The sequence below is a fragment of the Phyllopteryx taeniolatus genome, chromosome 13, assembly GCF_024500385.1.
Source record: "Phyllopteryx taeniolatus isolate TA_2022b chromosome 13, UOR_Ptae_1.2, whole genome shotgun sequence".
NCBI classification, from domain to species: Eukaryota; Metazoa; Chordata; class Actinopteri; order Syngnathiformes; family Syngnathidae; genus Phyllopteryx; species Phyllopteryx taeniolatus.
The window spans coordinates 3246319-3269542 of record NC_084514.1 but is presented as its reverse complement, the minus strand read 5'-3'; the positions used below and the strand labels follow the sequence as shown (position 1 = coordinate 3269542).

Below are 23224 nucleotides of genomic sequence, written 5' to 3'. Positions count from 1 at the left end.
TGACTTATTTTAAGGAAGGCAAAAAGAAGTTAAGAACATCTGCTGCTTTGATGAAAGTTTGAATACATGAGGCTTAATCTAATTTGCAAAATTACATTATATTTTGCATGCAGTACCTAAAGGAAGTCTCCACAAAGAGAGCATTGTGTTACAAATACTGCAAATGTCAAAAGCAAGATTTAAGGCTCTTTTGGTTCGATGTACACAAAACTGAAAGTAAAGGCAAAACTTTTGAAAACTCACGATATGAAGTCTTTGCTAAAGATGATGGTTGAGAGCAGGTCATGAGCAAGGTGCTCGCTGCCAGGCAATAACCATGGGAGAAGAACTAGCGCCACCTGGTGGTAGAGCGGGGCATGCTTTGCCACTTGCGTCTCAATGGAAACCTGTTATAAGAAAACAGCTTGATAATGACATAACAGATTTAAATATCACGTCAGGTGTATTTGCACACAGAATGGGAACTTAAACCAGCCCAAACATGTGTCATGGTAGATATGTTTTTTAGTTTAACACTAACCAAACATGCGTCATAATAGATATGTTTTTTAGGTTAACACTAAAACTAACAGTAGGAACCTACCGATCTATATGCCAAGCGCAGCAGCAGGTAGATGAGGTGGTGTTCGTGACGGAGGAGCCAGGACCAGGTATGAGACAGGGTGGGAGTGGCCTGACTGATACTTTGCATGTAACCAATCACAGGCTCTGATGCAAGGAGGCCAGTGAACTAGAGGAGATGCGTTGCGATTGGATTAAGTAAAATGTAAGCACAATATAGAAACAAACTAACATAATCGTAAACACATTTGCACAACAATGAGTTAGAGCTAGACTTTTCAAATACATAAGTTTTTACCATGATGTAATTTCTGCTAAGAAAATACAGGGGTTCCTCCGTTTATGACAGGACCGTCATGACCTATGACATATCGAGGTTACGAACATCACACAATGAACTACTTTTGTGCAGTGTACAAATACGTCGTCATGCAGCACAAAAAAAGCATGCTCAGTTACCACCGTATGTACTGGATTTCATTTGATTGTTTTATATTTATGGCCTAGAAGTGTTTTTCATACAAATATTTACTGTAATTATGACGACTGCGTCAGCGTAGGTTAGTGATTGACACATAGGAAGTTGTGCGTTGTGATTTACAACAAATTGGGGTTATGGCACCTCCGTAGGTACGAAACTCTGTCGTAAACCGAGGACCCCTTGTACTGAAAAAGTAGAAGATGGCAAGTTAAAAAAATAGTCTCATCTCCTAATACACTATCGACAATGAGTTGTTAAACTAGAGTGTCCCTCCCACACTTCATATAACTAGAACTTATGGCAGACCTTTTGTGCTGTGTGAGCATACCTAACGTAGTGACTTTGCAGTGATTGCAGCTCTTCTACATGACAAACCTTGCATGTGAGGCCTTTGTGGATGCCCGTGATAGTTTCCAAGAGGAGCGTCAGGCTTGTGAGGAGAGGGAAGGGAGAGGAGGGAGACATCAAGCCGGGACGGTCCCTCCATCCTGGGCAGGCCAAACCAGGGAGGCTGGGAGAGGTGTCTGGACCCACGTGACCAGACAGGACATTACATACAACTGAGAAGGACCTGTTAAAAAAAAATAACATAAAAACTTGTTTTTTGAAGAGGTTTATTGGGGAACAGTAATTATATGGAAATGACAGGCTTCACAACAACTCGAACATACTTGAGGTTCTTTATCAGGTCTTGCACAACACCGTGGGACAGCAGGGGAAGAAGAACCTCAGATGTCAGCTGCTCCAGTTCGTGAAGAGCTTCCACTGGCTTGAAACAGTTCTGAGGAAAAGACACACACAGAAAGCTGTAAATACTAAATTAATATTTTGGGTTTGATCTAAACTCCACAGGAACAGCAGTGATCACTGTCTGTTTGCGGCTGATGGACTGGATGATTGCATGTGTATTTTAACGTACGCCTGGCGCTCTTAAAGTATGCACCAACATCTTGTTCAAAAGTTTTCAGCCTACAAAGCCACTGGTAAGAGACAATAGATAGAATGGTAAATGGGCTGACCTTATATAGCGCTTTATCTACACCATCAGAGCCCAAAGCGCTTTATGAAGCCTCACATTCACCCACTCACACACAATTTCATACACTAATGGGCGACTGCTGCCATGCGAGGCGCTGCCAGGCCCACTGGGAGCAAATTAGGGTTCAGTGTCTTTGGTCAAGGACACTTTGACATGCGGACAGTCGTAGCTGGGATTTGAACCAGTGACCTACAGTCACCGGACAACCCGCTCTACCAACTGAGCCATAGCCGCCCAATAATAACAGTAGAAGAGAACCTGTTTGGAGAGCTGATGGTAGAAGGCCTCAAAGAACATCAGGTAAGCTGGCATCAGTGACAGACTGCCCTCTCTCTGCAGCGGATTATCAAGACCCTTCGTAAAACTCTTCAAATGGCCCAACAGTGATGCTGGCAATCCTGTGACATGACCCCATGACACCGGAGGAGGAGGAGGAGGACATTCATTTCCTGAAGAACTTGAAATGAGAACAGAAAGACCAAAGGTAGATTAAACAAAAAAAAATATATATATAGAACTAAATAAATAACGAGGCCTGCGAGTAACATGAACACTAGATGGGAGATTTGCAAATACTGTATGAGTCAACATTCATAGCTTTCATTTAATGACGCCTCCCAAAAAAATGCTAGCGCGACGTACTTTCAAAAAGCAATTGCAACTTTACTTTTTACTATGTACTGTATTACTCTCGGTCGTACAATGAAGGAAATATATGATATAACCTCGACTGCGAGCCTTCACTGTTAAAGACTTTATAGCTGTGTCTTTTTTGTCATTTGTGAGGTTAGAAAATTTTAAAAAATTATATCTTACCTTGGTGTTAATCATTCATGTTACTTTGGCATTATATTGTATACTGTATTGTATATTACAGTTACCAAAGGATCAAGGTGCCCAACCAAATTATTCTGATGTCATCCCCTATACCACTCCAGCCTAAATTTTATTTCAGGAATGTTACGAAATTCTGTGATGCATTAAACAACATTTTAGTCTTCATTTCATTTTTTAATTGCTATTTGGCTCAGTCACACTCTCATCAATCACATGCAATCTCTGAAGAATATGCTGTTGATGACTAGTTTAATGAAAGTCTTTTTCTTTTTTTTACCTGACCATGCCAGCCTGCAGTTCCTGGTGGCAACCTGCAGTGTGTGTGACCTGAGTAAGCAGCGCAAGCAGAGCCAAAACCCTCTGGAGCTGCAGATGCAGCAGAGGGTCAGAGGGAGCCAGCGTTCTACGAACTGACTGCAATGCCGTCAGTAAGGCTGGATACAACTCTCTGTGGAACAGCACCAATCACAGAATAGGACAGTTAGTCATTACAGTCCGATGAGATGAGGACAAATCAAGTATTTGTTTCCTTGGTGACCAAACATGCTCTCTTCGGCAGTACAAATCTTCAAAATGTTACGTACATGTACAAGTCGCAGGCCTGGCCATAGCCAGCTGCCACAGCCCACATCCTGTAGGCTTCTGTGGTAATCCTGATGGTCTCGTGCGGCTCCAACAGGAGCTCACTGGGCTCAGGACTGAGCAGACGAGACAGACGCTCCCTCACACCCACAGAGTTGAGCTGTTGAAAAGAACAACAACAACAACAATTACTGAAGCACATTAAACATTAGCAATGTGAGCTTACAAACAACACTTACCAGTCTGGCACATGCATGTCTGCCAGAAGTAGCCAAAACCCTTAAGAGCTTCATGGCACAAGCAAGGGGAAGTCCATAAACAGACTGAGGGAGGGAAAAAGATGACACTGTCCAAGAAGTGGGAAGGAACTCTGACATCACCGTCTCCATCAAGCGAGGACAGTCCAACACCTAAGAGAACAATATGTCCAAAATAAGATCTGATAAGAGGAATAAAGGCTATTAATAAGGTGATACTGGGTGGCTACCTGAGTGGCAGATGATGATGAGTGTCTGGCAATACGGGTCAGGACCTCCAGAATATCCTGAACAACCCGGGGGGAGGGTCGGACAACCTCAAGGATGTAACGTAATCTGGGGAGAAGTTTCATTCTCAGGAGACCCTGAAACAAAACACACCATGATCAGAAAGAATAAGCAGAGAAGTATTTTATTAATTTGATTCTTATCTAAACCTTAATATTGATAGTCTACATTCATTTTGACTGATCATTAAATGCCACGTAAATACACAAATCATAAGACGACAGCATTGTTGTGTCCCTGGGAAGTTTGGGGTTTTCCTCAATGGCAGCTTGGCAATGCCCAGAAAGGGGAACAGCATTTCTCCAGCATCCCATATTTTTGGCCCACTTGAATGTATGAACGTAAGAGCCAATGCTGCTAGATGCAATGCTAAAATCACCTTGACAACATCCTGCCCTGCTACGTCATGATCAGTCTTCCTCTCCTCCCTCTCTTTGACAGTCTCTTTTAAACTTTCATCCAACCCTTCATCATCATCTTCCTCTTCCTCCTGAGATGGCAGCAGGGGGAAGGCAGCCAGACCACGAAACCAGTGGAAGGTGAGGTCCAAACACTCCTGACAACCAAGAAGCAAATCTTTGTGTAAATGTTTGTCCATCAAATTAGTTTTGCCGCTTGGAGGACTATAGTCTTACTTCATCCTCTGTGCACACCAGAAGTGCTCTGAGTGCATGCACGGCAGCGGCCATCACTCCCTCCACGCCGTCATCCAGCGCAAAGCGAAGCAGGAAGAGCAGGCCGGCATCGAGCAGAGTGGCTAGTACACTGCCTTTCAGGGTTGAATGGTAGTTCCCAGCGCGGGCCTGTGCGACGTGCAAATACATGAGTAATGCATACACACACCGTTGACGGGCCTGAGACTCGTGCATGTTTGTGTACCTTTGAAAGGATATTGCCGAGGGTGCTAAGGGACAAACTCCTCTGTTGGATGAGCTGACTTCGTGACAGAAGGAAAAGCTCCTGTAGGGAGTAACCTGCACGCTGGCGTGACAAAAACAAAAACAAAAACACTGAATGAGTCAGCTAAGGAGTGAACAGCAAAAGGTACCTGATTTTGATGCGGTCATAACATTAGGTCCAACTGCACCCAATGTAATGAGATACACTGCAAAAATGCTCAGTTGTGCACTGCAGTACATCACAATCAGAGAAGTTTGGAGCTTAGGTTAAAGGTTTGGGGGGTGTTCCAGATCCTCCAGCTTCCTCCCACATGCAAAAACATGAAGACTAAATAAAATAGTACATAGATGAGCGTGAATATGTTTTGCCTATATGTGCCCTATGATTGACTGCGTCGCCCAAACTGGATAGTCTACAGCTCAGCCGAGACCCTAATGAGAACAAGCAGTATAGAAAATAGATGAATGAACATTATACAGACCCCAGTAATATTGTTAACTAAATAATTTTCTGACATTGCCAAACAAAGCCGATTATTCTCTTTAAAAGCCATGTTGATACAATGTGAGATTTTTGCACAAATTTACGTGGAAAATGATTACACCTATACCTACAGGTTAAACTGAGTTTGTTTATTGACCCCCACTGAGAGCTTATAACTGAAATGAATTGAATTGTATTGTGCAAGTGTACCTAAGACCATCGCCTGCCACCGTGGGGTCCTAAGTTCAAGACCCCGACCAGATCATCCACCAACATCTCCCGGACAAACACCGATACCCCAAACTGCTCGCTTAAGTTGCCCCCCGATCCATTGTGTTCCACTAACAAGTGTGTGTGTGTTCACTGTGATGTGTAAAATGCAGTGTAAAATTTCGTGTGCATGCATGCATGTTTATGACAATAAAGATGATTCTTCTTAACTTTCTGTGTTGTTAGTACGGTATATACTAGCGTTTGTAATCTTTAACAATACATAAAGTGAATGAAAAATAAAAAGTTAATAAAGTAGCATGCTGTGGGTATAAAGACAAAATAACACTGTACAGATGTATATACACTGTTATTGATAATAATTAAGAAAAGGACGCATCGCTTAGATACCTCAGGCTCGTCTCCATGGTGGTGCAGGCCCAGGTGGGCGGGCAAATCCTCCGTGGGAGGGATTACATTTCCGTTAAAATCAAAACGGGCCTGCATCGCCTAAACGACAAAAAATCCACTGTATTTTCTCAGGTTATCCGAGTGTCCAACTTGAGTTAATTCTAATGGATGGATGCTCTTCTAACCCGTTTGGTTTGAGTTTTTCTGGGTGCAGGCATGTCCCCCATCCACTCCAGCTTCTCGGCCTCCAGTTTATCCATGTGCACCCATTCCTTCTGAGGTTTCAGTGGCAGATTATTCTCTAGTTAAACAAAAAAAAAACATCAAATTGAATCAATTTTAGCTGATTTGCCAATGTGCCTCAACATAAGGATGTAAGTTATTTTTTACATAAAGACAGATAGTGACTGCTCATTATTTTGAGCCTAATGACAAGTGACTTAATGGCTCTCTAAATTGCTATGGGAAATGGAATTGTTCAATTGAAATCCAGTACAAGAACCTCTTCATTTGCGCCATGAGCAACACTTTCATGAGCAACACTTTCATCAGGGCTAAGTGTAACCACAATGCAAAGAGTGGGGAGAGTGACTTTCCAGCTCATCGAACAAAGTAAAGCCGGTGTTTAGCTTTATGCATGGAATTCGCCCATGCTGCAGAATCAGCCCACTTAAGTTATATCATTATGGCATGGATGCTTGCGGAGAGAATGAGCAGAGAAGCAAAATGGCCGAGAGAGAGAGCGAGAGGAACAGAGAGAGAGAAATGAGGAAAAAACAGGAGAGAGAGAGACAGAGAAATGAGGAAGAACAAAAAAAATTAAAGGAATTTTTTAAAGTTAAATCTATAATCCACAACTATTTTTTGTTTTAAAAAAATAAATAAATAATAATAATAATTTTCACTCGAGCCACTACAAGAGCAGATGAAAAATCCTGATTATGCATATCAGGTTCTGATACATCTTGCTATATTTTTTTAGTGACTATCCTATACCTTCCCGCATTGGATCACTTGGTGGCGCTCTAAAATGACATTGCGGAAATGACGTATTTTACCTATGAACAAGCAGGCCCATATATGGAGAGCGCGCAGGTTGACTGAGCAAGTGAGAAAGGAGAAGACATGCAGGGTTGGAAGGAGGAGGAAGCCAGCCGGACAAGCATTTAGCCTACGTCATCAAAGCAATGAAGGCTTTGTTGCAATGCTAAATTTAGGGGGTGCCAGAAATCGCAGATTTTAGCTTCACAACAAAGCCGAAGTAGAATTTGGCGCCACGGAGGACAACTGGTTAGCAGATCTGCCTCTCGGTTCTGAGCACCCGGGTTTAAATCCGGCCTACCCTGTGTGGAGTTTGCATGTTCTCTCCGTGCCTGTGTGGGTTTTCTCCAGGTACTCCGGTTTTTTCTCATATCCCAAAAACACGCGTGGAAGGTGAATTGAAAACTTGAAATTGCCCATAGGTGTGAGTGTGAATGGTTGTTTGTTTATATGTGCCCTGCGATTGGCTGGCGATCAGTTCAGGGTGTACCCCGCCTCTTGCCGGAGTTAACTGGAATAGGCGCCAGCACGCCCGCGACCCTAGTGAGGAGAAGCGGTACGGAAAATGAATGGATGGATGAAGTGGAATTCCTCTTATGTCTTACTACTCTACCAATTTCAAAAACATGCCTTATCAAACTTCATGCCATCTTGAGACCTTGAATTTTCTTTCTACAACCCAGTGAATATCACATTTAGAATGAATGCTTAGATTATTACATTTGTTATATTGCTAATATACAAAGTCATTATATGTACTGTAAATTAATAAATCCCCCCCCCCCCGCCCCCCCCCCCCAAAAAGTTATTCACAATACACATATTTTCATCCATCCATCATTTTCTACAGCACTTGTCCTAATTAAGGTCACGGGTGAGCCTACGCCAGCTGACCTTCCGCAGGAGGCGGGTACATTCTAGACTGGTCGCCAACCAATCGTAGGGCACAAATAAACAAATAACCATTTACACTTACGTTTACACCTATGGACAATTTCAGTCCTCAATGAGCCGGACATGCATGAATTGGAATGTGGGAAGTCGAAGTACCCTAAAGAGTCCACACACGGATGAGAAGAACATACAAACTCCACATAGAAAGGCCGAAGCCAAGATTATTTGATTCATCAATAAATATATTTTGTAATTTAAAACATTGCTAACAAAGTTACATATCTACTTATTGCTGGAGCTGCTAGATTTGCTTTGTTTTCATCTTGAGCCATGTGCGATCTTTCTTTTTGAGTCACAACAATCAATTAGTAACTTGACTGTGGCTACAGCTACATCTTTGAGACAATTAATGGGACAGACAATGTCTGGAATGAAGATGGAGAAAGCTGGCAGGCATCTAATTGGATGTACTTTTTCAACAGAGTGGGACAGAGTCCAGTGTCTCATCTGGAGCGCCAAGAATTAAGACTGATTAAAGGATTTCTCAAGCTCAGCAATGTTTACAAAGTGAAGTGCGATATTCATATAACTTGAGTGCATCTGATTCATTTGGATCTCCACCAGCCAAAAGCAACCGAGAAGGTAAAAGGCAGTGATAAGGTTTGTTTTTCAAAATCATACCAATCACGGCAGATCGGGGCAACAGTTCCTCTTCTTCCGCCTCTTCTTTCATTTCCACTTCTTTGGGATTTGGAAAGGGCGCAGCACCACTGTTGCAGTCTGAACTGAGATAAACGCTTTCCTTGCTGCTTTTGCCCTCTGGGTGTTCGCATGAGGAGGGAGAAGCCGAGGCGCTCTCAGCTCTGCGGGATCGAACAAACTCCACCAGCCTTGGATCTGGCATGCAGAAATAATTGTTTTGAACAAGGGGACCAACATAATGGAAAAAGAAAGGCTTGTGTGCACTGGCTTCGTTAGAGATCATGTCATGTCACACCGCCGACGGATGCAAATCCCTACCGAGCTGAGATAAGAGCCTCTCCTGGTCCTCCAGTATTTCAGACTGGGACATTGCCAGGATCTTGTCCTGGTTTTCCCCGTGGATCCTCCTGGTCTCCTCTGAACTATCAGGACACCCGAGTCCTTCACCAGACACAAGCCTTGAACTTGACACTGGAGGTGAGGAAGAATACCATGTATGAGCTACTGTAAGGATTTCAAAGTGTACTATATTTTGTCATACAGTATTAGCAGAAGGGTAAAGAGGAGGCACATTTTTTATATCATATTAAATATCATTATATAATAAATAAATAGCAGCATTTGAAAAAAAACATTAAAATACAGTATATATTAACCAATTAATACAAATAACCTCACTAAGGTTGCGGGTGAGATGGAGCCTATCCCAGCTGACTTCGGCAGAAAAGCAGGCTACACCCTGAACTCGTCACGAGCCAATCGTAAGGCACATAAACAAAAAAAAAAGCAACAAAAAAAACATTCACATGCACATTCACACCCATAGACTATTTAGAGCCTTCAATGAACCTAACCTAACTAGCATGTTTTTGGACTGTGGGAGGACGCCTAAGTACCCAGAGCACACAAGCACGGGGTGAACATGCAAGCCCAGATTTGAACCCCCAACCTGAGAACTGTCAGGCACGTGTGCTAACCACTCGCCCCCTGTACCATCGTCTTCTGTTTTTCCAATCCCCAGTTCTTTGTTGAAAAGTTCTTTTGCTCAGGCATAATCGGTGCCGCATACAACCGCACTCTCTCTTTAAACTCCACCTGGACGCCAGCTTTACAGGTGCCATGTCTAATGTGCAGGTGGTGTTTCCTACTAATAATGGCGGTATCAGTTTTATTTAAGGTAATTCCAGACCCAATATACAGTATTTGAAAACATGATATTTTCAAGTAAGAACGACTACTTACGCTCTCCAGTGTGATAAGACATATCTACTTCCATAGGCCTCTGAAGAGGAAGCTTCTGCTCCATGGGTTTGTGTTTCTGTGTAGCTCGAGATGTAAAGTGTAATGGAGCCTTTCCCTCTTTTAGTCTCTGAGCCGCAATCTGTTGAGCAAAAATGCTCTTTTTCCCACCCACAGCAGACGTAGGCACCTGCTTGAAAAGGTGAGAGAAATGCACAGTTTTTTTTAAAACTGTGTTAATTACATATGTATACATAGGCCAAGACATTATTCTAAACTGAACATTAGCATGTACAGTTTTTATCTCTTCTATCATTTCTTCTATTTTCGATAGCACAGCTGACTTTGGGCAAGAGGCAGGGTATAAACCCTAGACTGGTCACCAGCTAATCGCAGATGTGCAAACCAGCAGGTGACTGTGCTTATGTTTTACTAACGTACAGAAATTCTATTTGACAGCTTTCTTTTTTTTTGGAGGGGGGGGGGGGGGGGGAGTACTGTCAAGGAGCACATCAGTGGCGCAAATCAGAATCATCTTTATTTTGCCAAGTATGTCCAAAAAACACAAGGAATTTTTCTCCGGTAGTTGGAGCCGCTCTAGTACGACAACAGACAGAGAGAACACTTTTGAGACATAAAGACATTGAGAAAAAATAAAGGGTTAAGTCGATTATTTTCGGGTAGCTTTACCTGAGTGCCGTTTGCTGAGCGATGCAATGCTTTGGGGAACGCCATGCATGTAAATTCCGGTAGTGATATTGGAATGGAGCTGGTGTCTCGTTCCTTCAAAGAAACACACAAAAATTAATGAAACCACCCAAAAAGAAAAATCTATCAAATTGTTAGTTTCAGGAATATTTACAACAATTTTCTGTGGGCTTTCTCCTAACTGGATCTCACGAGAAATATTTAATCATTCATAATTCTAGTAATAAAGCCAGATTTTAGGGGAAATTGTGATTTAAGGGAACATACAACAATCTTGGAGAGAACTGCGCTGATGTGAGTGTCATGTCTGTCCAGCCTGTCCCCCGCATCCTCGTCCTCGAAGGTGACACGGCTGTTTTTGAAGCGGGACTTCTTAGGAGGCACTGGTGTCAGGGATGGAAGCTGGTCCGGAAGATCTGGGGGGGAAAAAAAGCATAGTATATTTTCCATTTAATACAGAGCAGTGATTTAATTGTGGAATGAATGTGTATGAATAAAATCTCTTACAATCGTTACATTTCCTCAATTAGTCGCCATTAGACACAGTGTCCTGGGTGTGTTGTCAACTTTAACAATTGAATGCCTCCCCTCAATCACACGCTACTTTATTCTCCCTAAGTAACTGTAATTGTCTCAGATCACAGAGGCCATCATTCACCCATGGACATAAAAGAGTTAAATACTGAGACCATTTGAACTCTGTTGTTAACTGAAATAGGAGCACCTACCAAGGTACTTTAACAGCTCCACAGATGAATTAAGGGGTGGAGTCCATTTAGTTTTACACTGCAGTTTCACTTGACATATATTGAAATATCCATCCAGCCATACATTTTCTATAGCGCTTGTCCTCATTGGTGTCGTAGGTGAGATGGAGCCTATCCCAGCTGACTTCAGACAAGAGCTGCTGGGGGTACACCCTGGACTAGTTGCCAGCATGTATAGACAAAGAACCATTCACACCCACACCTAAGGATAATTTAAGTCTTCAATGAAGCTAATTTTGATGTTTTTGAGATGTGGGAGGAAGCCGGCCTACCGGAGCAAGCCCACGCAACGACAGGCATACCCCACACAAGAAAGCCTGATATTGTAATACAGTAAATCGGTAATATTGTTCAATATTATTCTGAAAATGTGTGCACAAATTAAGGCCTCACTTCAAACAAACACCTCCCCCCCCCCCCACCAACTCTAGTTGAAACAAACACACAGACACCATTTTTACAGAAGTGGTGTTTTATTTTGTAGTGGTTTTATTTGAAGTGAAAACTCTGCTCTGATTGTTCTTTCCAAATGTGCATTTTGTATTTAATATAGAACAATTGCAAAATTAAAATGTCTAAATAAACATCTCTTAAAATTCCTTGAATTCTGTTCTTTACAATAATTTCCTAGCGCCTAATTTTGGGGACATTAATCAGAATCAGAATCATCTTTATTTGCCAAGTATGTCCAAAAAACACACAAGGAATTTGTCTCCGGTAATTAAGACATTAAGACTGACAAGTGGCTACATTTGTGTGACGTGACCAAGAAAAAGAATCTGAGCAATACCGTTGCTAATAGACAGTGCCAATTACAGTTCAGTTGTTTATATGAATCCACATTTGTCGTTGTTGACTGTGTGGTTTACAAGTTTAATGGTATAACCTTCTATGGTGACCACATCCTTGTGACTTTCTGGATCGCAACCATTACGATCCTCCTCAGGGCCTCCTCCCACCTCGCCTCGTCTCTTGTCGGGGCGGCGGAGCACACTGGCAGCGGAGAGAGCTCCAGACTTGATGAACTCCTCCTGTTCTCTCAGGAGATCCTCCTCAGAGCCGCCTGGCTTGGGACGTTGCAGCATCCCTCTGGAGGACGGAATCATCAGCCAATCCTTTATTCAGATAGAACCTTTCATGCATTATAAAAACAACAGAAAGCGCTTCACAAAACAGGTAATCAAAGACAATACAGTAAGATAATAAGAGTAAGATGAAACAGACATGTATGACATTAAAACTTAATTTTTTTTACTACAATTTATAGTGTGGTTTAATTTAAAAAAGATAAATGACTTGAATAAGATAATTAGGATAACAATATTTTAAAAAATGTGGAATGGAAACAAAGGATACCAATAGATCAGATAAAAAGGGATGTACAATCAAATTGGAGCAACCTAAAAGTAAGGATAAAACACAAGTAGTGGGTATAAGGTAGTCAGAATAGTAGTAGTCATAATTAGTTAAACGCTTGAGTCTCCATTTTTTAAAAATAAAGTAGAAAATGGTAAAAATGATGAATGGAATGCACTTATATAGCACTTTACCATGGTGCCCAAAGCACTTTACAGAGGCTCACATTCACACACATTCATACACCTATGGGCGGCGGCTGCCATGTAAGGAGGTGCCAGGTCCACTGGGAGCAATTCAGGATTAAGTGTCTTGCCCAAGGAGATTTCGACAGTCGGAGGCGGATTTTAAACCATCACTGGACGACCAGCTTTACCAACTGAGCCACAGAAACAAGAAGAGAGATGCATTCTTTTCATCCATCCATTTCCTTGTCCTCTTAAGGTCACAGTTGAGCTGGAACCAATCCCAGCTGACGTTGGGCAAGGATTCTGGCTACACCCTGGTATGGTTGCCAGTTAATCACAGAGCACATATAGACAAGCAGTTATTCATCTGGAATGTGGGAAGAAGCCAGAGTACCTGGAGAAAACCCACTAAAGCACAAGGAAAACATGCAAACGCCACACAGGAAGGCTGCAGCCGAGATTCAAATCCCCAAACCTCAGAACTGTGAGGCAGACATGATAGGCACTAGTCACCGCCCTGGCTGAAACTACAACCTTACATCCATTTTCTGTAGTCTCCCTTGATGAACTGGAACCTATCTTATCTGATTTTAGGCAAGAGGTCGGGCTCACCCTGGACTAGTAACCAAAAACTCCTGGGCATATAGAAAGAAACCAGTATCCACACTCAGGTACAGATCTATAGACAGTTTACGCTTTGATATATACAATTAAAACACATCCACTGCCATTGACGGCTTTAGAAGTCAATTTTCCATGTTAACTGGGAAGGCTGGCAGTGAATGAGCTGATTTCTCCCTTTGGACAACCTTATTTCATCAACATAACATGCTAATTAAACTCATGAGATATTTTTTCCAATTAAGGCTGATTTCTCCATTTGGACAACCTTACTTCATCAATCTGACATTTTGCTTAAACATATAGCCGTCACACACATGACAGCTATGCCTCTGTGAAAAGGTTAACCAGTGTTTCAGGTGCTTCTGTTATCCTCTGAGTTTTATCGTGTAAAATGATATTATGGACTGACCAAGCCACGACTACAAAGTAATTAAAACATCAATCGAACAACAACCTTGCTAGATAGTGTCGTTTTGTTATCACGTGTGGCGAAGTTTATATCAGAATCCTACAAAGTGAACAGAACAGTTGTTTTCACCTCTTCAAACCAAGCGATTTCGTTATATTTCTCAAAACTAACTCGTTACATTACAAACACGACAACAGAGATGTTTTAAATGTGACATAACGCTGTGAGCTAACCTTTAGCTGAGCGACGACGGACCTGGCAAAACCCGGAAGTGCTTTGATGTGATGCAAAGAAACCCGCTTTCAAAATAAAGGCATCTTCGGAAAACGGAAGTGACTTTTAAATGAAAAATAATAATAAATGCGGCCATATGGGACAACGTTGGTTTACTGAGCTGCCAAAAGATTTGCAGGTTCGCCTTGTGTTAACATCAAGTAACCCGACTTCTTCCCTTTTTGCATCAGTTGCAATCACCGTGCGATTGAGGATGTCGGGTTAGCACCGTTGACTGCACGATGGTCAACCTTTGCTGTCTCTGTTGCGGTGAAATCCCTCCACCCCGCCCCTTTCCGTCGGGACCACCGCGGGATCCCCGCCACACAGTGCAGCTGCAGCCCGCCGGCACCACCACCACCACCACCAGCAGCAGCAGCAGCAGCAGCAGCAGAAGAGTTGTTCCGAAGGGGAAGCGAGCGGAGGCGGATACTACTACTGCACACGCATGCTTGAGAGGACAAGCCGACAAAACGGAGTGATCGTGCTCTTGCCGCCTGAAATGCAAGAAGTCCAGGATGCTCTCCTCCGACCTGGACTCTGCGGAAGACACCGAGGCCAACGCTCTCAATGATGCTGAGGAAGAGGAGCAGGAGGCGGACTCTCCAGCCGCGAGCGATGTGGATGAGGTATGGCACGCACTCACGCCTTCACCTGCACCGTCTCACGAGAGCCAAAGCCAAAGAGCCCTATCGCAAATTTTGCATTTGCAATGATAGCAAATAGCGATATACTTCATTGTGTCGTGAAGAGAGTTGAATTCAACAGAGTTGAAGTTCAAATTCTGTATAGTTGAAACAATTTTTGCACAATTCAACCTATGTCATTATAAGTTATCTGTACATTGTATGTACCGGCACATATAGTTATTGTTCATTGCCCATTAGTAATTGTGTTAGTATTTGCATTCTTCTCTGACCGTGACTATTGCCTCAAAGTGTTTAATCATTGCACCTTTCTTTCTTTGTTTAACTTGTGTACTGTTCCCAAGGCAAATTCCCCATATAATGCACACAAACTGACAGTAAATCGTATTCATATTCCAATTATTGTCATCAGTCAGCCATGACAAGTGACTTAACATTCATTGTTAAACGTCTTTATGTGCAGCACTCTGATCAAATGAACAAATGTGTCTTGGAAGATGATTCACGGTCCATCTCTAAATGTATACAAGACACGCAAGCGATTTAGGCACAGCACCAACAACAACAACAACAACAACAAAAATCATGTTTGAACTACTGTTTCTGAGGTGATTCAGTTTCCACCCAGCGATGATGTAAACGCGAGTGTGGGACTGGATTTCACAGTATGTGCCTTGTCATCAGTCTTGTATGAAGTCCTTCAAAGCAATATTTGTGTAAAAGTACTAGTATTTTAAAATACAATAACTTTGGTAGAAGTAAAAGTCAACTTATTGAATATTGCATGAGTAAAAGTCTTGACGTGTCTCAGTTTTGCCCCCTACTTGAGTATCAAAAATAATTTGCATATATTTGCAGTAGCTTACTTTAAGCACTGGAAGTAAAAGTATTATCTTAGGTTTTGGGGAACTTGAGCTTTCTTTGATTTATTTTCATTTGATTTGATATTTTTTTGAGTTCAGCATTGTAGTCGTTTTGGTCGTTATATGTTGCTGGAAATGGGCAGCAGAGTCAGCAAGTGGTGCTTTCATCTAGTCAGTACCCCACGCGGGTAAATTGAGTGCCTCGCTTGGGACAGGCAGAAATATTTTTCTGCTTTGTGCTTCGCAGTTCAGGCATTTGATCAAAAAAATAAGCAATTTCTTGTGATTTTACTTTGCAGTAACGAAGATGGTTAGGGGAAATGTATCAGAGTAAAATTATACTTCTCCCCCCCCTCCCGCCTCCCCCCATAAATCAAGTGCGGTTGAAGCAGCGCAATGACATCTCTTCGCCCGAGTCTGTGCGGTAATGGATGGCTTGTTGTCAGCAACGAATCCTTTCACTCCATTAAACACAAGATGACAAAACAGGATCTCCTGAAGAGGAATAACAAGTGACTAACAATATGGGAACATTGTCTTTTGTAATTTGTGGACCTCCAAATGTTCCAGCTGGTAGATACCAGATTTAATTGATTGGAATGCATTCGGGGTGAATATATTAGTGTTTGAGCTTTAGGAAATTGTCCTTGCTGATTGCAACAATTTGACTCCTGGTTGCTATTGCAAATGTGATTTTCTTTCTTCTTCTCGGACTCGAGGTAAATAAATACTCCGTATGATACGGTGTGTAGCATTTAGTGATGAATGCACAGTACTGTGCAAAACAGCAGTCATTTTGATAGTTCAGGAAATCGATGTTAACTGAAAATGAGGAAAACAACAGTTTGTTGGGAATCACTAATTTAAATACAATGTCACCTGGACTTACAAGTGCCCCAACTTTGAGTTACGAGCCATCGCATGCTCGATTTTTAGCTTTGTGTTGCGGGCTAAAATTAAGTCGAGCGTGCGCTTCAGCTAAGAGTGAAGGAAAAAAAAAAAAAGGAGAGCCACAGTCCATTAACTTCCAGCTGTTTATTGAATCGTCACTGATGGTGTAGCGGTACACTCGCCTGACTTTGGTGCGGGCAGCGTGGGTTCAGTTCCCACTCAGTGACGGCGTGAATGTGAACGTGAGTGCGAATGGTTGTCTGTGTCTATATGTGCCCTGCGACTGACTGGCGACCAGTTCAGGGTGTGGTCCGCCTCTCACCCGAAGTTAGCTGGGATAGGTTCCAGCGTCCCGCGACCCTAACCAGGATAAGCGGTGTTGAAAATGGATGGATGTTTATTGAATGGAACAAACAGTCAAGTACAAATGCAAAATGAAAACACTTGCAAGGAGCTGCACTTGGGCAAAACACACGCCCAGATGCTCACACGCAGACTAAACGGCCGCTTTGGGCCAACCCGACTTCAGCTCCTGATGTCACTAACTCGGCCGCGCCCCTTAAAGGCCAACAATAATGCACTTTAACTCAAATATACATATGTTAGCCATCGGTGTATTGCATTGACATCAATATCGCATTGACGGGTTATATCCCATCTGCGCACTTAGGAATTCTCTCCTAAGAAGCGAAGGGAAGTCAAGGGACGCTAAAATACTCCTAAATTCTAGTAATTACACTTTATAAAAGTGTAATTTTCTTTCCATACATTCTTTTCTATTTAGTTTTGATACAATACAGTGCTTTAAAAAAAACATGGTGGCTGTAACAGTTGAATTGCATTTCAAATCAATGTCCTTCGGCTGCGCGTCGTGCCTCACAGGGACACGACGTGCTTGAACTGAAATCCCCTGAGCTTTCTTCCCTTTGATTCGCTGTCTGCTTAGCTGTGGGAAAGCTTCACAATTCACAGTGCATGCTCATTCATTAGCATTCGGGCTACAAGTCATGATATCACTGCCGTGTTTTAAGAGGCTCATTGCTCTAAGTGGCCCATTCCTCACCGTGCTTCTATACTTCTCTCCGCAGCAGCGTCCAGTCAAGCAGTCTTTGGGTGCCTGCCTGTGCCGTGAATCTCACTGGCGCTGCCTGCTGCTCTCCCTGCTCATGTACAGCTGCCTGGGCGCAGTCAGCTGGTGCCAACTGAGCCGCGTCACCAAGATCAGCTTCAACTCGGCCCTCACCTCCACCTTCACGGCCTCCTTCGGCTCATCCCCGCAGAGGGGGCCGCATTCCGGAGGTTACTCCATGGTCTACCACGACAGCCCTTGCTCGGACGGCTACATCTACATCCCCTTGGCCTTCCTCCTCATGCTCTACGTGTTGTATATGGTTGAGTGCTGGCATTGCCGGGGCCGCAGCGAGCTCCAGTGCAAAGCGGACGTGGACAGCGTGTACGAACGCGTGGCGTGCATGCGGCGGGCTCAGCCCTGCGTATGGTGGAAGGCCATCAGCTACCACTTTGTGCGGCGGACGCGCCAAGTCACCCGCTACCGCAACGGGGACGCCTACACCACCACGCAGGTGTACAACGAGAGGGTCAACACGCACGTGGCCGAGGGCGAGCTCGACTACGGCCGCTGCGGGATGAAGGACGTGTCGCGTGACCTCAGAGGGTTGGAGGAACATCCGGCGACTCGCCTGCAGTTCACCAAATGTTTCAGTTTCACCGAGGCCGGCCCAGAGAACGATTACCTCAACCAGCGGGCCAGGTTCTTCTCGGAAATCGAAGGTTTGGATGATTACATGGAGGCCAGGGAGGGGATGCAGCTGAAAAATGTGGACTTCAGGGATAACCTGATCGCCTACGTGCACCCGGATAAAATGCCCTGGTACACCTCCCAGGTGGCCTTCTGGCTGGCTGCTCTCTTCATGCTCTCCTGGCCCCTGAGGGTGCTCATAGAGTACCGCACTGCATATGTGCACTATCGCATTGAGAAGCTGTTTGGGGTAGACTACACTTGTACTAGCGACTCCCCTCTGGATGAAGATCGAAATGTTAGTTGTGCTATTCCCAGAGTTGACACGCTGGACAGCACAGAGTTGGAGTGGCACATCCGCTGTAACCGCCAGGTGATTCCCAGCTACTCCGAAGCCATGCTGATCAACATGAGCACGGGCAACTCCAACTCCCTGCACGACATCGAATGCACCGCGTCCTCAAACTGCCACCTCCTGGACAGCAGCCCTACCACTCAGAGCTACGGGGCCCTCCAGTGTCAGTCTGGGCGGGAAGGTGGGCACAGGAGGATGAGGAGGAGGACCGTCACAAGTTCCAGCTGCTCGTCTCTCTTCTCCTGCCAGGGAGCGCGCTTCCGATCCCGCCTATCCTCGGCCACTTCCCGCTTCTCCCTGTGCCGCATGTACGGGTCACGTCGCACGGTGGCTCTGTGGAGGAGCCGCAGCAGCAACGTGACCGATCCCTGCTGCATAGACGAGCAGGGAGGGCGTTCGGACTCCAGCCAGCTGGCCCTCAGCAACAGTCCGCCCAATTACAGCGACGCCAGGTTCTTTCCTGTGCTGATAGTGCACGGACCTGACGGATGCGGGAGCGAGGATGGCAGAGGGGGGCAGCAGCATTGCTACATACGAAGGGGCTCGTCGTGTGTGGAGACAGCCCTGTGATGTCGGGGCTTGATTTATATGAATACAGAAATAGAGGAAAATGTGCTTTCAATAAATGGGTCATTCCAAAATTGGAGGACAATTTAGGCAACATTTGTTTTAATTGACCATTTACTTTGATTCATCCAGTTCAACTTTTTATGAGGAATTTTATTTGTCATGTGCTGTCTGGCGCAACCCTGTTACTGTTACTCAGGCACCTGAAACTAACACGCAAAAATATTCTGGAATAAATCCTATACAACTAAATCAAGTAAAATTGATATGCGTTACTCATTTGATTTTAGTATTACTCTAACTGCAGCGAACAGGGTTGAAAATCAACGCTAATGTTAGTTTTTCTCTCAAAAGTACATGCTAGCTGTGTTAGCTGCTATGCTAACTGGTCAAGAGCAAACTTTAATGATAATTGATAATATGAGAACAATGGTTCCATTGGTTTGAGTGAAATACTCCATTACAACTGAGAAGACTGAAAAAAATGCAATTAGGAGAGAGGACTTACTTTACGTCTACCCATGGTCAGAGCAATTGACTTGATAATCTCATTTCTGCTCATGTAGTTCACTTTTTTCTCTTCCTCTATAGATGGCTAAAATTATTTTAGTTACAGGGTTGTGTGTATGTTAAGAGACACAACTTTAGAACATAATTACTACTATTAAGGAAGACATATCAACAAAATCATACCAAAAAAATCGGATTTCAAACTTTTTTATCTGTAATGTTTTATGTGAGTTGGTCAGCAAGTGGGAGGGACAAGAGAAAAAGGGCCACTTTAAGGGGTGTATTTGGTATTTTAAATAATATTTAGGAATCACTTTTACTACAGCTACATTTACATTTTGTTCCGGAATAATTATAATTGACACAACGGTTCATGTTTCTGGATTTTGTGCATGCATTATTTTAAACTTCATGAAGAGGACAGAAATTTCCTCCAATTCTGGAATGACCCAAATACCACTGTAGATTGGAAATATAAAAGTATTTTCTTACCAAAAACTTCAGGGTTTGGTCACTGGACATAAACATGTCAAACGTGGATATGAATATTTAGTGTTTAGATCATTTAGTGTTTAGATCATGGGTGGGCGAAGAAGTATGGCCCAGGGGCCATTACTGAGCATTTACATATTCAAGAGTCTTCTCATATTTACATGAATTTACATGTTTGTTTTTTTTACCTAAAGTTGGATAATTTAAATGTATTTATTCCTTTTTATTATTATTTATATATATATATATAATTAAATAATTGGATGACGTACACTGTACCGTAGCTATATATTTTTAAATGATTTTAAATGAACTATTTTACATACACATAACACTTATCTTAACCTCATCTAGGAATGACCTAGGCCTTCTGTCTGATTTAAAAGTCAAATGTGGCCCTTGAGCACAAACGTTTGCCCACCTCTGGTTTAAACACATATTCATACATTACACAATACATCTGATAGTCCATGCAGGCCACCGTTAGAGTTGCTGTTTTAGCAATGTTATAGTGACCATGGTTAACTACAATGTAGAATCAAGACCACCAAGCCTAAACAAAAATACAGGTGCATCCCAATAAAATAAAATACAGTGTGAAAGTTAATTTGTTTCAGTAGTTTAGTTTAAAAAAATGAAACTGATATCTTGTACAGATTTATCAAACAAACAAGACAATTTTTTACAAGGCCAATTCCTGATTCTTCTACGTAAATTGCAATTATTTGGATTGTTTCGTCTGTAAAATTAAAATTTCTCATGAGGGTGAATGTGAGGTTTTTATTAACAGTAAGCTTTAATCATCAAAATAAAAACAACGAATTATTTCACTCACACTGTACTGTATGTGTTTCGTTTTTTGAGCTGAACCACTGAAATAATTTAAACTTCCACGATATTCTAATTCACTGATTCTCAGCTGGTGGGTCGGGATCCAAAAGAAGGTTGCGAAAGCCCTTTTTGTTGGGTTGTGGACAGGTAGTAAAAATTTTAGAGCATAATAATTCAGACTGATAAAACTGTTACAGTTGCTTTGGTCTGCAGCCTTCATTTCCTCAAAAGAAGACAAACTATTGATGTTTCACTTTCCTAAAAGAAGAGATCAGTGCCAAATATAAATGTTTGTAGATGTAGTTATGGTCATCCGCTGTTTCTTAATAAGGTGCTCTGAAAGGCACTTTAAATATTTAAGCATGAGTAGGTATGTTTATTAATATGATATTCATGTTTTCAAAGGCTATTTTCTTTTTAACAATACATGTTCTTTAATGCTCCTAACGTCTGTAAAAGTTGGTCGCGACTTAGCGACAATAAAAAAAATGTTGGTACCAACAGTGACAACATTTGAGAACAATGTTCTAATTTATTGCGATGTACCAATAGTAGACTACTTTCTGGTTCATGGAGAACAATGATGAAAAGTTGACCATTTAATTGAAGTCATTTTGACTCAAACAGACAATTACGTTCTATAGCGACACCTTTTGCCAGATACAGTTATCAAAATGTGCTCATGTACTATGCCATGTAAGTTTTATGATGATACATGTTGCATTTTTTTGTGAAATCATTTCATCTGTCCGGCTATTTACCCTTATCCTACGTCAAATAAAACAACAAAGCTAATAGTGGACAAAGACTTTTGTACAATAATTTACCCAGCACTGAAAAACTGCACCACCTAATCACCGTCATTTATTTATTTGTCTGTGAGAACATTTTGAACCAGATGTCATGCTGTATGTGACCTAAATGTATGTATGTGTGGGGACTAACTGGGCTATTCATCTGCATTAAACAAGAAAACAACGAGTTGCATGATGTTTGCAAAGTTCTTGCTTTCATATGGAAAAAGGGGGCTGTTTTTTTTCCCCTTTCAAATACTTGCACTATTGAAGAGAGATTAGAGACATCCTGGGAGGGGAACATTAGGTGAATGATGAGTTGTAAACAATAAAGGAAGCTGCTATTTTAATGAAAATGTGTCCATTTTCCTGTTACTTATCAATGTCTGTTTTTGTCTGAAACTAGTTCATTAAAATGTCAAGGAACCATGGCGACAAACATACACACACACACACGCAGAGTCTATGGCAAAAATCTTGAAGAGGATTAATATACTGGACTTTTTCTAAAGTAAATAGCCATCACCCCTAAATAAATATGGAGTAATATAGTCCATTAGAGGCTTGGATGAACTGGAATTTATTCCAGCTGACTTTTTGGTAAGGTACACCCGAGACTGGTCACCAGTCAAATTGTAGGACGAAAAAAGACAAACAACCATTCACATTTATGGACAATTTAGAGCCATGGGGGTCAAACTCATTGTAGTTCAGGAGCCACGGAAAGCCTATTTTGATGTCAAAAGGGCAGGACCACTAAAATCTTACCATCCATCCATCCATTTTCTGAGCCGCTTCTCCTCACTAGGGTCGCGGGCATGCGAGTAAAGTAGTAATCACTGAAAATAATGTAAAAATAAATAAAGAAATAAGGTCATATAGGGTATGATAAAGTTACTTTCCAGAAGTTGACAACTGAGTGTTCGTGTTTTATATTTAGTTTGACAGTAACCTTAAACTAAGAGTGGCAATAAACAGCTTGAAGCCTTTTTTGAAGAAGAAGAAGAAGAAGAAGAAGAAGAAGAAGAAGAAGAAGAAGAAGAATATCTGTAAACTCCTACTTGTTGTGTGAAGTGAGTTGAGTCAATTATACATCTCCATACATTTGTTCGTATCTATAAAGTTAGCGCTCGCGAGTAAAAAAAATAAATAAAATCTTTTTTAAATATATTTTTAAAAACTCCCGTTTCCGGCTTCACTTCCCTCCCGCAGCATTATTTTGAAAGAGCTTGTGTTGAAATCGCATAGGTTTATTGTGAAAGTGC

At 42.3% G+C, this 23224-nt stretch overlaps 2 protein-coding genes across 6 annotated transcripts in view; one reads left to right on the top strand and one right to left on the bottom strand.

Moving 5' to 3' along the window:
• rpap1 (RNA polymerase II associated protein 1) overlaps positions 1-14308 on the bottom strand; it is a 21876-nt gene extending 7568 nt beyond the window's left edge. For 2 of the 5 annotated variants that reach the window (XM_061794102.1, XM_061794107.1), the window contains exons 1-21: positions 14211-14293; positions 12287-12532; positions 10901-11049; positions 10616-10708; positions 9929-10118; positions 9005-9157; positions 8666-8881; positions 6235-6350; positions 6050-6148; positions 4925-5026; positions 4681-4848; positions 4425-4601; positions 3988-4122; positions 3740-3910; positions 3503-3660; positions 3196-3366; positions 2340-2538; positions 1714-1823; positions 1418-1613; positions 584-730; positions 244-386 (exon numbers count right to left, since the gene is read on the bottom strand). In XM_061794102.1, the coding sequence (XP_061650086.1) occupies positions 244-386; positions 584-730; positions 1418-1613; positions 1714-1823; positions 2340-2538; positions 3196-3366; positions 3503-3660; positions 3740-3910; positions 3988-4122; positions 4425-4601; positions 4681-4848; positions 4925-5026; positions 6050-6148; positions 6235-6350; positions 8666-8881; positions 9005-9157; positions 9929-10118; positions 10616-10708; positions 10901-11049; positions 12287-12506 (3113 nt within the window). In that variant the 5' untranslated portion in view covers positions 12507-12532; positions 14211-14293. Of the gene's footprint in view, positions 1-243; positions 387-583; positions 731-1417; positions 1614-1713; positions 1824-2339; positions 2539-3195; positions 3367-3502; positions 3661-3739; positions 3911-3987; positions 4123-4424; positions 4602-4680; positions 4849-4924; positions 5027-6049; positions 6149-6234; positions 6351-8665; positions 8882-9004; positions 9158-9928; positions 10119-10615; positions 10709-10900; positions 11050-12286; positions 12533-14210 lie in introns of all 5 variants that reach the window. The other 3 variants (XM_061794106.1, XM_061794105.1, XM_061794103.1) reach the window with 3 other exon arrangements.
• On the top strand, positions 12526-23102 carry si:dkey-13p1.4 (transmembrane protein 151B). Its single transcript, XM_061794111.1, has 2 exons — positions 12526-14879; positions 17740-23102. The coding sequence occupies exons 1-2, from the start codon at positions 14769-14771 to the stop codon at positions 19333-19335; spliced, it is 1707 nt and encodes a 568-aa protein (XP_061650095.1). The 5' UTR covers positions 12526-14768; the 3' UTR covers positions 19336-23102.
• Positions 23103-23224: the final 122 nt, after the last annotated feature.